General features: G+C 49.7%; 1 protein-coding gene across 4 annotated transcripts in view; it reads left to right on the top strand.

The window, feature by feature from the left end:
- SHFL (shiftless antiviral inhibitor of ribosomal frameshifting) overlaps nucleotides 1–14,693 on the top strand; it is a 31,309-nt gene extending 16,616 nt beyond the window's left edge. For 2 of the 4 annotated variants that reach the window (XM_035102869.3, XM_088658648.1), the window contains exons 4-9: nucleotides 6,130–6,174; nucleotides 7,164–7,202; nucleotides 9,741–9,896; nucleotides 10,821–10,924; nucleotides 12,344–12,492; nucleotides 12,978–14,693. In XM_035102869.3, coding sequence (XP_034958760.1) covers nucleotides 6,130–6,174; nucleotides 7,164–7,202; nucleotides 9,741–9,896; nucleotides 10,821–10,924; nucleotides 12,344–12,492; nucleotides 12,978–13,186 — 702 coding nt within the window. In that variant the 3' untranslated portion in view covers nucleotides 13,187–14,693. The remainder of the gene's footprint in view (nucleotides 1–6,129; nucleotides 6,175–7,163; nucleotides 7,203–9,740; nucleotides 9,897–10,820; nucleotides 10,925–12,343; nucleotides 12,493–12,977) is intronic. The other 2 variants (XM_088658647.1, XM_088658649.1) reach the window with 1 other exon arrangement.
- The last annotated feature ends 240 nt before the right edge of the window (nucleotides 14,694–14,933 follow it).

Here is a 14,933-nt window from a genome sequence, read left to right as displayed (position 1 = left end):
CCCATGAACACCTCCCTTGTTCTCTTAGAATGGCAATGGCGCCCACCTGAGAGGTGCCAGAACGGAGTTCCAGCAAGTTCCAGCTGAAAAAAGCCCTGCATAGGAAAATGTTGGATCCTATAGTTACTGTGTCATGAATTCTCAGCTGTTTGTTATTTAAGAATTAACTGCACTTTCAATTTTCCTCATCAATAGTCTTTTGTCACTTTCAGAAGTGTGTATGTCACCTAGATGTGTGTCACAGTGGCCGGAGTGGACTACTTCAGAGTAACGACTCTACCCAGCTCTGCATTTTATTCTTTTATTGGTGCTGCGTATTTACAGTGCTGAAGTCATTGCTATTTACACAGAGCGATGTGTTCAGTCAGGTTCAGAACCTCCGAATGGCTTTTGGCGCGTCTTTCTCCAACACAAAAGCTTTGGTAGACCCATCCTCTTTCCTCTCCTCTTTCTGCGCAATTCCGGAGTTGGGGGGATGGGTCTCCCCCCCTTATTTGCCCCTTCCTGTCCCACCTGGGACCCTGGCTCCGCTACCTTGCCTGAGCCTCGGACACGACTTCCTGCTTCCCCACTGGAATCGGAACTCTCTCTGCTTTCCCCTGTGCTCGGGGATGGGCTTGAACTCAGGAGGGGAGGGACTTCGCGATATCCTCTGTCCCTCACATCCACCCCCCTCCCAAGCTCCCCTTCTCCCCTCCCCAGGTCTCCCCCCTGTGTCGGTGACGACTGGAAGCCTAAGAACTCAGTACTTTCCGAGCCCGTTGGTGTGAACACCTCCCCCCAGTCCTTCGCGCCCCCCCCTTCCGCCTGGGAGGACTGGAATCCCAAAAAGTCCGTGGCGTCAGAGCTGGTGGGGGTAAAAATGTGCTGCCAGTCAGCTTCTTCCTCTGACTGAGTGGATCTCGGCGATGCCCATACTTCTTCCTCTGGCTCCTCAAACTCCGCTTCCCATCTCCATGGTGAACTGCTCTCCCGTACTTCCTCCCCCTCCCCCTCCCTTTCCATGTGCCAGGGCTTGGGTCTGTGGGGAAAGAGGGTGTGAAATTCTTCCACCAAGAATTCCTCCTGTATCTGAGTGGCTGGGACCCATTCATTCTGTGACGGTGGAGCATCCTCCCATGCCATGAGGTACTCCAGGCCCCCCACCCCTCTCCGTGAATCAAGGATGGCCGTGGCCTCATTGAGTTGCTCCCTGCCTTCCCTCTCCCCCCCTCCCTCGGGGGTTTGTTCGCTGTCTCGGAGCCTGCTACTTTCCCTGTACGGCGACAGCAGCGATCTATGAAACACTGGATGCACCCTCATGTCCTCTGGTAGTGCCAATCTGAAGGCTACCGGGTTGACCTGTTGCGTGACCGTGAAGGGGCCCAGCCGTCTGGGCTCCAGTTTTTTGCACCTCCCTCTGGTGGGCAGGCCCTCCGAGGACAACCAGACCTTGTCCCCCACCCTGATGACCTCCCCTTGTCGCCTGTGGCGATCTGCCCCCTTCTTGTACGCCTCCTTGGCCCTTTCCAAGTGTTCTCTGAGCTGCTGGTGCACCGTCTCCAGTTCCTCCGCCCAATCCTCTGCCAGTGGGCCCTCCTCCTCCTCCTCCCCCTCCCTTTCCGGGAAAGATCTGAGGTCGCGCCCGTAGTTGGCCTTAAAGGGCGACACCCCTGTGGAGACGTGCACTGCATTATTGTAGGCAAATTCCGCCAGTGGCAGGCGATCCACCCAGTCTGTTTGTCTCTGGCTGACGTAGCATCTCAGGTACTGCTGCAGAATGGCGTTGACCCTCTCCGCCTGTCCGTTGGTCTGCGGGTGTCTAGCCGTCGATAAGCTGACCTCCACCTGCAGGAGGTTCATGAGCCGCCTCCAGAATCTGGAAACAAATTGGCGGCCACGATCCGAAATAACCCTTAAAGGTAAGCCATGCAGTCTGAATACGTGGTCAACAAACAGTTTGGCTGTCTCTTCTGCAGATACCGCTCTGGCACACGGTATAAAGTGGCACATTTTGGACATAAGGTCCACCACCACCAACACTGCTGTCTTGCCCCTGGACGCAGGCAGGTCTGTGATGAAGTCCATGGACACCACTTCCCACGGCCTGTGTGGTGTGGCTAATGGCTCCAGCAACCCTGCTGGCGCTGCTCTGACCACCTTTGCTCGCTGGCAGGTGTCACAGCCCCGTACATAGTCTCTAACATCTTCCCGCACCCCTGGCCACCAGAAGTGTCTCATGACTAGGTGAGCGGTTTTGTCCCTTCCAAAATGACCCGCCGTTGGGTTGTCGTGCATCTGCTTGAGGACCGCACGTCTAAGTTGGGTGGTGGGCAGGTACAGTGCACCCTTGTAAAAAAGCAGCCCCCTGCGTTCTGCAAAGTCTTTTGCCTGCTCCCTCCCCCCTCTCAGTTCTCTGAAGATGCGGGTGGCAAATTCATCAGCTGCCGTCAGTGCTGTGAGTTCTGCCTCGCTCACCACTGCTGCTCCGCAGGACCATGCTGATGGGGGGAAAATGTGCCGGGGCGCTGGTGGCAACTCCTGCTCCATGTACTCTGGTTTGCGGGAGAGGGCATCCGCCCTGACATTCTGCTCCCCCGGGATGTAGTGGATGGAGAAGTTGAAGTTCGAGAAGAACTCTGCCCATCGTATCTGCCGCTGGTTGAGCACCCTGGCCGTTCTCCAGAACTCCAGGTTCTTGTGGTCTGTGCACACCTGGATGGGGTGCTTGGCACCCACCAGGAAGTGTCGCCAGTGCTGGAAAGCAGCGTGGATCGCAAGAAGTTCCCTATCAAACACCGTGTAGTTGCGTTCAGGCTGTGTCAGCTTCCTGGAGAAGAAGGCACAAGGTCTCCACTCTCTGTTGGCATCCAGTTGCAACAGGATCGCTCCCAACGCCCGGTCTGAAGCGTCTGTCTCCACGCGAAGGGGCGCATCCTGCACCACGTGGAACAGGTTCTGGTCGGAAGTGAACACCCTCTTGAGGCTTTCGAACGCTGCTTGCGCCTCTGGTGTCCACCTGAACTTCTGCTTGCCTCTCAGGCAGTCCGTGATGGGAGCCGTAACCCGCGAGAAGTTCTTGATGAATTTCCTGTAGAAGTTGGCGAAGCCTAGGAGGCGTTGGGCATCTTTGCGCGTCCTGGGGCTGTGCCAGTCCAGGATGGCCTGCACCTTGTCCTTGTCCATCGCCAGCCCCTTGTCTGACAGTTTGTAGCCCAGGAAGTCCACTTCCCTGGTGTGAAACTTACACTTCTCCAGCTTCACATACAGGTGGTTCTCCTTCAGGCGCTGCAACACCTCCCTGACATCCTTCACATGTTGCACTGGGTCCTCGGAATAGATAAGGATGTCATCCAGGAAGACCAAGCAGTTCTTGAAGAGAAGGGACCCCAGGACGTGGTGCATGAAGGCCTGGAAGCATGCTGAGCCCCCTTGCAACCCGAAGGGCATCACCAGATATTCAAAAGAGCCCAGAGGCGTGAACATCGTGGTTTTCCACTCATCGCCTTCCCGGATCCTGATCAAGTTGTACGCCCCCCTCAGGTCTAGCTTGGTGAAAATCTTGCCCCTGCGTGCCGCTGTCAGGAGATCGTCCACTCTGGGCATGGGGAAAGCCACAGGCTCTGTCACTGAATTGAGCCGTCTGAAATCCACCACAAGACGGCGCTGTTGCGTGTCTTTCTTGTCCACCCAGAAGACCGGGCTGCCCCCTGCTGCCTTGCTTTCTCTGATGAACCCCCGTTTGAGGTTCTTGTCTATGAACGCACGCAAATCCTCCAGTTCCTGATCTGACATGGCGTACAGCTTGGCTGGGGGTATCGTTGCCCCTGGCACCAGGTTGATCTGGCAGTCGAAAGACCTGTGTGGGGGTAGGTGGTCGGACTCCGCTTCGCTGAAGACCTCCTGCAGGTCCCAGTACGGCTTGGGTATCGCCTCACCCCCTTTGACATGCATGGTGGCCACCGTGGCTATTGGAGGCCCCTCCCCTGGGTGGTGTTGCATGCAATGCTCCAGACAATAGTCTGAGCCAAACGTGATGCATCTCTGGTGCCAACTGATGGAGGGGTCGTGGCGCGCCAGCCAGCTCATGCCCAAGACGATGGGGGGGTCTGAGATGGTTGTGACGTTGAAAGCCAGTGTCTCTGAGTGCCTTCCCACCGTCATTCTCATGGGGGGGGGTTTGATGAGTGATGGCCCCTCCCAGCAACTCTCTGCCGTCAATGGTGGCTACGTGCAGAGGAAAATCCAGCTGCAGAAGCTGGATCTGGTGCTCTTCTGCAAAGTTTCTGGAGAAGAAGTTGGCTGAGGCACCACTGTCAATTAAGGCGAGGACCGTCAGGGGATAGCCATTTGGGAGCGTTAGCGTGACTTCTAGAACCACTCCTGCTCTGGGAGGGGTGGGCTGGCTCTGCTCCTCGCTGTGCGGGTGGGCGGGCTGGGGCTGTTGTCTGCTGACTGCGCCTGGCTGCTGCCCCTTGTCTCCTGCAACCAGGCTTTCCCGTTTCCCTGCTGTGGTGCTGCGTCAGTGGGGGAGGGCACAACCGTTCCCGCCTTTCCTTGCCATTCTCTGCGATGTGGGCAGTCTCTGACGCGATGCTGGGGGGAGTTGCAGAGAAAGCAATTCCCGCCCCTTCCCTCCTTGCGTCTTGTCGTCGCTGGGGTTTGAAAAGCCCGCGCGCGCACGCTATCAATTTGCATGGGTTCCTGGTCTTGGCCGGCCCCTGGCATGGCGTGAGGTGGCTGTTGGGGGAGTGGCTTCTCCTGCGACCGTGGGAACCAAGCCCGCTTTGCGCGCGTTGCTTGCTTGTCGTTCCACCGGGATTCCTGTCTCACCCCCACCGCTAGAGCCGCTTTGCTCAGTTGATCCATATTACTGGGCTTTGGACCTCTTGAGAGCTCATCTTTCACCTCCTCATTCAACCCTAGGTAGAACGCCGCTTCCATGGGAGGCGAGTGCAGTTCCCACCCCAGTCTGTGCACTAGCATGGTGAATCTCGCCCAATATTCGCGAACTGTCATTGTTTTTTGCCTCAAATTATGCAGTTCCTCTTTGGTCTGGTCCATATGACTATCGGATGCATACATGGTTTTCAAAGCCTCTAGAAATAGTTTGACATTCTTCATGCAAGGATTTTTTGTTGCGATTAACGGTCTTAGCCACTCCCTGGCTGCCCCTGTCAGGTGTTCCACAATAAACGCTACCCTGTGCTCATCATCCGGGAAGTCATCATGGTGCAGCTCAAGAGCATACACTATCTCAGTCTCAAAGCCATGATATTCCCTCGGGTCTCCATTGAACTTACTTACTAGGGTTCCCGCTCTCCTTCCTGGCAGCACTTGGAGTTGGGGGGCCCCTCCCGCCTTGTTTTTCTCGGCGTCCAGCTTGTTTTGGAGCTCTACCGCCACCGCCCTTAATTGCAGCTCTTTGTCCTGAAGCGCTCTCACCTGTTCCGCAAGTTGTAGCCGGTCCTCCTTGACCTTCTCGGTTTCTTCTTTCGCTGCCTTTAATTCCCCCTGTGCCTGCAGCGCCAGTTGCTGCAGGTCCTGTTGGGCTTTCTCCGCGATCTGCCGCCATTTCTCCGCCTCTGACACACTCATCCCGGCACTCCAAAGCAGCCCCAAAAAGATTCGGAGGTTGCTGTCACAGTGGCCGGAGCGGACTACTTCAGAGTAACGACTCTACCCAGCTCTGCATTTTATTCTTTTATTGGTGCTGCGTATTTACAGTGCTGAAGTCATTGCTATTTACACAGAGCGATGTGTTCAGTCAGGTTCAGAACCTCCGAATGGCTTTTGGCGCGTCTTTCTCCAACACAAAAGCTTTGGTAGACCCATCCTCTTTCCTCTCCTCTTTCTGCGCAATTCCGGAGTTGGGGGGATGGGTCTCCCCCCCTTATTTGCCCCTTCCTGTCCCACCTGGGACCCTGGCTCCGCTACCTTGCCTGAGCCTCGGACACGACTTCCTGCTTCCCCACTGGAATCGGAACTCTCTCTGCTTTCCCCTGTGCTCGGGGATGGGCTTGAACTCAGGAGGGGAGGGACTTCGCGATATCCTCTGTCCCTCACAATGTGTATTGTGCTTCTTATTTTATGGGTCCAGTTCTTCCTGCTGTCTGGTAGCCGCTTTCAACACTTTTCTTCTTGTTGTAGAGAGTGGTGGATAAACTGGAACAAGAAGAGGAGCAGAAGAAACAGGTGATTCGTGAAAGAGGAGTGTATTGTGTAGGGCAGAGCCCCACTGGTAGATCTTAACTGACTTGGCAAGCCCTTTTTGAACTGCTTTTTGACAGGTGACGGGAATAGTAAGCATACTCTCAGAATACTTCCGGGGTGTGTGCAGTTCAGGCAAATGGGGGTCTCCCACTAGAAAGACCATTAAAACTTCCTTTTTCTGAGCTGCTTGTATAACATGACTAAGACAAGCCAGCCAGGTTAGTTGCCACTAATGCTAGTAAGAACAAGAAGCAGAAAGATCTAAACGGGTAGGCACAATCCTCCAGGAGCTTTCCCAACGGTCCAAATAGGAAATGTGCAGGAGAACTTTCCAGAGGATGGCACCCAAAGAGGGAAAAGACTCCATTTGGATTTTTCACAGGCACCAACATATCTTGAGCCATCTCTTTGTGTAACAGTAATACCAGCAGCTCAATCTCACATTTTGTCTGCCAGCTACCAGTCTTGTCCCAGAATACCTACTGCATTAATAAAATATCAAAACAGAAAGCAGTGAAGTTCTTATTCCATATTCTATTCACTTTCAATAGCTGGGGCAAGACACACAATTGAGCTGCAAGCTGATCCTAGGTGCTTCATTCCAATGTCATTTCTTTCTTTTACTTACATCTTCTTTAATTCTTTTAAAAAGAAGAGAAAGCCAGGAGAGGACCATGTGCAAAGGAGGACTAAACTGTTAAAAAATTCAGTGGGTATCACTTGCTTAGATTTGTATGTGTGCATATGCAGAGTATGTTGTCTGTATGTGTGCAAAATATGTTGTGTGCATAAGCTTTGCGTTTTTAAATCTGGTCCTAATTTTGTAGGATGACCAGAGAAAAACCTTGAGGTGTTCTAAACAGCATGTAGCATTTGAGAAGGATATGCTCAGTTTTTGTGTTCAAACAATGTGTACTGGGTTATATTGATTTAATAATGTTGTGCATCATAGTTTATTTCTTTCCTTGCAGAAACAAAATGACAAGAGTGATGAGAAAATAAAGTTACAGGTAGGTAGCCGTGTTGGTCTGGTGTAGTCGAAACAACAACAACAAAATTATTCCTTCCAGTAGCACCTTAGAGACCAACTAAGTTTGTCATTGGTATGGGCTTTCGTGTGCATGCACACTTCTTCAGAAAACTCATACCAATGACAAACTTAGTTGGTCTCTAAGGTGCTACTGGAAGAAATAATTTTTTTATTATTTTGTTTTGAGAAAATAAAGGTGAGAATAGGTACAGGGCTGGACTGTTGTGGCCACTGGGACAGAACCATTGGGGGTGTGGAATAAGGAAAATAAGGGAAAGATCAGAGAAAGAAAAAGAGAATCCACCATACTGATGTGCCGTTTAGTCAAAATTAAAACTTTATTACATTGCTACGGAGTGTTAAAGCAATTGACAGCTCCCATCATTCCTGACCATTGGTCATGCTGGCTGGGACTTATGAGAATTAGAGTCTGTTACAGAGAATTGGGAAGGTTAATGTTAAATTGTTAGAAAATGCTCAAAATGTTGGCATTCCAAGACCTCAGTCCTTCCTATGTTCCTGCATTCCTTAATGAGCAACCAAGGTTGACCTTTGTAGTTAAGAAAACAAGATCCACATGTGTTGGGCAGGTGACATTTTGGGACATCCCCATGGTCAGCATGGCATCCATGAAGTCCCGAGCCACCCCAGAACCAGTCACGTTGGCATGGATGTTGAAGTCCCCCCAAACCAGCAGTCTGGGAGTACTCAAGACTGCCTCCAAAACCAGCTCAGGGAGGGAGGCTGCTGGACAGCAAGGCAGGTGGTAAACCAGCAGAATGGCAGGGACTGGCTGGACAAGGAAGAGTGGGGGCAACCAGTGGCGCAGGAAGCACCTGAGGAGGAAGGGGACTTTGAGCCAGATTCAGACTGGTGGGACAGAGAGGAATCATCAGCAGAGAGTGAAGGTGAAGGGGAGAGGCTTGAGGTAGCCACAGACGCTGAGAGAGAAGGAACAGGGGCTGTGTCTCCTGCTCTGCAATACAGTATTGATTCAGCTCCTTCCCCTCCCCTATTCTCAGTACAGGAATGAAGAGTTGAGAAAAGGCTGGAACAATTAAGAAAAGTTGAGTGTCACAGTGAAAAAATGCAAGGAGGGAGGTATAAATAAAGGGAAGGGGCAGGAACTTTAGCTTTTGCAACTGACTTGCTTAACTGATGGATATGCCGTGTGCTGTCTCCTTGGTTATTGAGCAATAAAGTTCACTACTGCCAAGCCATGCCTGTTTCTGTTACAGTGTTGAACCACAGGCGCGAGGGATGCCTGACACAGAATCCCCAATCTATCCTGATTGCCCAGTGCCAGGAACACACACACTAGATCCTCCCACAACTGGACAGAGAGCCTGGAGAGAAAGAAGGAATCTCTCTAGAACACAGCAACTCCTGCTCCCCAGCCCTCATAGAATCATAGCGTTGGAAGAGACCACAAGGGCCATCCAGTCCAACCCCCTGCCAAGCAGGAAACACCACCAAAGCATTCCTGACAGATCAGATCAGCCTCCATGTCCATAATCGGATCATGGATGAGGGAGGTCTTACTCAGAGCCAAACCAAAATTCAACAGCAGCAGCTGCAGACCCAAGGGCTGGCTGATAGGGCAACCAAAATTCCCTGGACTGAAGCAGGGGCTGGCACACGGCACAGTCACTAACTACTTGTACCGTGTGCCCCTTACCTGGCCTGCCCCAACTCCCACACCATACCTCCCCCTACCCAGAACCACTGTGGTAGAGCCCCCTGCTCTCCCCACTTCTTTTCCTCCCAAACACATCCCCTCTTCCTCAGTAAAACAACAACCCCCCCCACAAATTAAAAACAGTTAAAACAATTAAACATTTAAACCAATTGTAGTAGCTCTTAGCCCTGCTTCATCTTTGCAGCTGGTGCTACAGCCAGGAGATGCTGATTGGCTGCAGGTGCTGTTCTCAGCTGATGCAGGGCTAGCCAGGAGGGAAGGGGAAGCCGTTGAAATTTCTCTTCCTCTCCTGTTCACCTACTTGCCACAACCAGCAGACCCTTGGCTCTTGGACTTTCCTTTTGCCCCAAGCTTTCTAGACACAGGTCCACACTTTAAAGTTCCGTGCTTGAGTGCTTTCCTTGCACAAACCTGCCTTTTAACACTGAATCAGAGCAAACAGCAATTCGGGTTTTCTGCAGATCGCAGTTTGCTCAATTCAGTGGTAAATAGCGAGTGTTTGTGGGGAAAGTGTTGTTGGGGGGAGTGCACTTGGACACAGCGCTTTACAGCCTGGACATGTGCCTAGAAACATGTCACAAAAGGAAGTCTGGATCAGCCCCTTGTTTTTCCCTCAGTGTTGGTCAACATACACCCAGGCCCATCCACTAGGAATACGGCCACAGTAGCTTTCTTCTTCATTGTCGTCTTCTGACCAGTTGCTCAAGTTGGACAGGTGTGAGGGAAGCAGGTTTGCCCTTGGCCAGGAAGGAATTTCCTGGCCCTTGGAGGACCACCCGAGGGATCACATTCACACGCTTCATGTTTATTCTTCCCCAGGAGGTGGCTCAGCAGCTGAAGTGCTTGCCTCTGACGCAGAAGAACCTGCGCATGTTTGACAATGCCGAAAAGAACCGCATCCCACACGAAGACCGTCAGTTTTCCTGCCAGCCCTGTGACAGTATGTGGTGGCGTCGAGTCCCAAAGAGAAAACAGGTGTGTGCATGACCATGTGTCGTGGATCATCTGCCTCAGAGGGTCAAACTGAGGTAGCTCAACTAAAAGGGAGATGGGTGTTTTCTCAGGATATTAACCCTTCTTACCTTCACTTCTCCCATTCCTCCCTCTTTTGTATCCCCATCTTTGCCTAAATTTAAAAGGAAAAATAAAAGTAGGTGTGAAAATTCTTTGGCCCACAGGCCAAATGCAGCTCACAGCTTCCTCTCCTTATTCTGTCCTTGCACAGCAATTAGGCTTGAAAAAGGGCTTCAAGTGGTGCTAATGAAGGGTTTTCCAGCATAATTGCTAGGGTGGGTGTGTATGTGTGTCACACCCTGGTTAACCCTCCCCTTCCAGTGTGCTGACTTCTGATGACAATCCCCCCACCAAGTAATTGAGGTTGGAAAAATAAAACTGTTCCATTGGGTCCTTATTCCTATGCCAGAGAGAACCTATTTTCAGAGGTGTTGCAACTGAGATAATCACCTTCCTCCCAAATTGTCCCTTTTGTGGTGAGTAGACTTCAGAAAGGGAGGGAAGACCAAGGAGACATGATGGCATGAGATCTGGGTTAAAACTGGGTCTTCCACCAAATCCATATACTGTACAGCATGGATAGTGTGCCTATGGAGGTGTTTCTTGGGGGAGGGGAGTGAAAGTGGAGCATGGACAAAGAATGGGGGCCTGAACTCTAGATGTGTTTTCTTCTACTTTTCACTCCAATACCACTGCTCCCAGCCACCACCACTCCCCGCAACCAGAAGTAAAGCAGCTGCAATCAAGGGGCCACACCTCATATGGGCAGCTTGCTCTAGAGAGGACTTCATCAGAACCTGAACTGAGTCTGCTGGCATTTCATTTTGTGGTTCATTGCTGGGGTTTGGGTTGCCTTTTTAGCTTCTCATTTGATGCCCTCCACAGGTGTCCCGTTGTCGACTGTGTAAGAACAGCTATGACCCAGTGCCTGAAGACAAAATGTGGGGCACAGCAGAGTTCGCTTGCCCCTCGTGTGGACACACCTTCAGGTGAGCAGCACTGACTGAATGACTCGAGTGTAGGGCAGAGGGGCACTTCAGTATCTACATTGGTTTTCCATTGTTCCAGAGGGCAGGACTGGAACCAATAGTTTCATGTTAGAATTTAGACTATAAACATTAGGATTACTTTCTTGATTGTACCAGCTCTTGGACATTGAAACATCAGGCTGTCTCAGAAGGTGGTGGGCTCACCTTCACTAGAGGATTTTAAGCAGAGGCTAGATGGCCACCTGTTATGAATGGCAGAGCAGTGGAATTCCTGCATTAGCAGGGGACTGGGGTTGGACATGGACTGCGTACACACTATACCTTTAAAGCACATTCAAAGCACTTCCTTTCCCTCAAAGAATTCTGGGCACTGTGGTTTTCTAAGGGTTGCTAGGAATTGTAACTGAGGGAGGTAAACTACAGTGCCCAGAATTCTTTGAGGGAAAGGAAGTGCTTTATGCTTTAAAGGTATAGTTTACACACAGCCACTGTCTCAGGAGTAAGATCCATTGAATACAATGTGACTCTTCTGCATGTGTAAGCATGGGCTCTAGAATTGGGACCGGCTGGTGAAGGTGGGTAATAATAAATAGCTTTAATCATAGTCAGCAATCTTGTTTGGCATATAACTAAGGCTATTGAGACAAGTCATCTGGAAGAAGAAGTGTGCATGCACACGAAAGCTCATACCAAAATATAAACTTAGTTGGTCTTTAAGGTGCTACTGAAGGAATTTTTTTATTTTGCTATTGAGACAAGTCATCTTCTTATTCTAATTGACCTTCCTTTCTTTAATTGATCACTCACTTATTGGTCAGAAAAGATTGGCTGATATTTTTTCAGAGGGTAAACCTCATAGTCCCTTCAAAATCTACCATTCTATGGTTCTAATCTGGGTTTAACAAAAATATTAGTATGCCTTGAGAGCTGGGAATCTTGCTTAAGTATTTGGAAGGAGATATCCATCAGAGCCTGGAAAGACCTGACAGTTTGCCAGTTGAAAAGGCTGTGAGTTTCTTTCTTGAGTAAGCTAGAAACAGGCGTTAGCTAGAAACAGGCGTACAGTTTGTCCTGTGGGATTCTGCTACTGTATCTGTTTTTAGGAGGGTGCTTCCTCCGAATAGTTGGTATTATTTGTTCTGGTGTTGCTTCACCCAAAGGAAATTAAATGTGATAGTGCTGCCCTAGAATGCTTGGCACTAGGAGAAGTGGGGTTTCTGATGTGCAGTATTGATATTTTAAACTAGGTTGATTCCTTATTGCTTGGTATAATTTTCTGCGTAGTGTAATGGTCTTCCTGAGAGCGCCACAAAATAGAATGGCAAAAAATTATATAAAAAATGAGGTATATCAGAACATGACAGAAAATAAGTAAATGTATCAATAAATAAAGGCACTCTCTCCATCTCCTCACTGCAGTGGTTTGGCCCAGATGGGGACCCCATCTCCCTGCTACAGGTGCCACAGCCCTGTTCTCCCGAGTTTTATCATCCCACCTCGCAAGAACCAGGGGCCAAGAAGCAGACAGCAGCATTCGTGTTTTGCAGAGGATTGCTACAACCGAAGAGGTGGGGCTGAATGTGCAATGAATAGGCATTGTGCCATGAGGTGTCCCTTCCCTGCTAGGTGGCCACCATGTGTTGTTGACTTGCCATGCCAAGTGGCATCTGGTCCCAGTTTGCAGAAACGGGAGTAGAAAGACTTAGATGTTGGAGCAAAATTCCAGGCATATTATTTGGCAGAGGGGAAAAGCGCCTTCCTGTATTTGCCCTTTTCCTGTGGCTCTACAAAATGTGCTTCATGCTCATGAGAGACAATGTACAATTTCTCTGGAGTATTGGGACTTTTCCCGTACTGCTGCCATGGTCAGCACAGAAGGAATGTTGGCCGGGGGAGGGGTAGAGCTTGACTGCCTTCTAGAAAGTGTGGAAACAAGGGAGTGTAGGAAGGTGAGTTCATGTGGGGCTGGTCCAGCAAAACAGATAATTCACTTTCATCCCTGGGTCTGTGGATGTTTGCTCATTTCACCTTGTGTCCTCCTGTCCCCTTACAGAGCCCCATATACCAGGAACTCACTGTGTGCATCCCCGAAGCCGTGCCAAGAACAGGTTGCCCAAAGTCATATACCCCAGCCAAGAGCATGATAGTACCGGCTCCACGGTGGCCACCTGCTTAAGTCAAGGCAGCTTGGCATTCTGCAACCTCGATGAGCTCATCCTGGAGGACCTGAAGGAAGAGGAGGCTGGCGAGATCAGCAATTAACCCCTGGATGTCTGGAGTGGGAATAGATGGGAGATGAATGCCAGGTTGCAAACTAGTGAGCATGGCTGGGAAGGGGGTCTTTTTTTCCATTCAAGCTGAATGATTCTAATTATGCACATGAATTCCCCATTGATCATTTCTGGGCTTCTCTTTGGCTCTGCACTTCACCTTTTCTTCATCTTTTAGATGTATCTTAGCCATAGATTTAAACTGGTTTTAATAGTCATCCTCTCTCCACAATTCTCACCACCCTCACCCACTACTGTGTGGATGTGTTCCATCTTATGTCCAATCAGCCCTCCTTGACATCTCCCATTGGAGCCAGTTGTCTGTGGAACTTGGTGATGTCTTAACTTCCAGTGGTTAAACTGACCTTAAAAGAACTAAGAGGCTTTTCAAAGATAACACTTCTGTCCTGTTCATCATGATCTTTTACCAGCTCTTTGAACTTTCATAAGAAGTTGGCATGAGAGGATCATGTTTGTGTGTGTTCTGGTGGGAAAACTACTACGGTGCTTGTCAGTAGTTTCCATTAGCTCAGAGGTGGTTAACCTGTAGCACTATTGTCCCATCAGCTCCAGCAACATTGAAAATAACCATGGCTGATGGGAGTTGTAGTTCAGAATGAGGTCCCCATTCTTGTAACAGGTGGAGTCATGGTTAGAAAGAATGCATGTTGCTTCATGCTCTAGGAAAACTCTCCAAACCCAGCAAGACATGGAGGAGGTGGAGGAGGTGGCCAAGTTTCTTTTTCTTATGTTGCTACAGCTTTAGGATCTAGAGCAGGCATCCCCAAACTGCGGCCCTCCAGATGTTTTGGCCTACAACTCCCATGATCCCTAGCTAACAGGACAAGTGGTCGGGGAAGATGGGAATTGTTGTCCAAAACATCTGGAGGGCCGAAGTTTGGGGATGCCTGATCTAGAGTGTAGTTGGCTGAGGCTGAAAATATCCATACTGTACTAGTAAGGTGTCTTTTCTCAGGGAGGTTGCAGAAAGAATGGGAACATTGCAGCTTGACCTTTTAAGCAATGCTCTCTGCCTCCTAGAGCTTGTGTGGCTAGAAATAAAAAGGCTCAGGGATGGAGAAGTTGGAGGAACCTTATTGGGGTAGCTGTGCTCTGTTAACAGTCCTGTTCAGAGAACCCAGTTCCCTTCCCATTGAGCGTGTAGAAAAGGCAGTTTTATGTGAATCTTTCTTGTTATAAAAACTTGTTGTAAACCACTTTGGGAACCCATTTTAGGACTGAAAGGCAATATAGCAATGTTTTACCAAATACTGTAAGGTAATTTGTGCAGGATTTGTGATATTAGCATTGATCTTGGAAAAACAAATCAGTACAGGGTGCTGTATCTTAATCTCCAATTTGAAAGGTTTCAGATCTACAACACTCTGTCTCATGTTTATGGGCAAATGTTTTCTATCATGTATGTAGATATGTAGATATTATTTCTTGCCCTGGTGCATTAAAATATGGGTGCAATTAAAATCATGTTTTCTCCCCCACCATTGAAATGTTGCTTGATTTCTACAGTTGAAAGGGATAGCAACCTGTATAAAAATGATCAAAAGACTGGTCTTTGAATTGTTCCTGAGATAGCTCAGTCAGTAGAACATCAGACTCCTAATCTCAGGGTCATGGGTTCGAGCCCCACGTTGGCCAAAAGATTCCTGCATTGCAGGAGGTTGGGCTCGATGACCCTCATGGTCGCTCCCAACACTCTGCAATTCTAAAAAAAATACTGG

The sequence above is a fragment of the Zootoca vivipara genome, chromosome 15 (genome assembly GCF_965207765.1).
Source record: "Zootoca vivipara chromosome 15, rZooViv2.hap1.1, whole genome shotgun sequence".
NCBI lineage: Eukaryota > Metazoa > Chordata > Lepidosauria > Squamata > Lacertidae > Zootoca > Zootoca vivipara.
The sequence above is the reverse complement of the archived record's forward strand: the minus strand, read 5'-3'. Positions and strand labels throughout refer to the sequence as shown.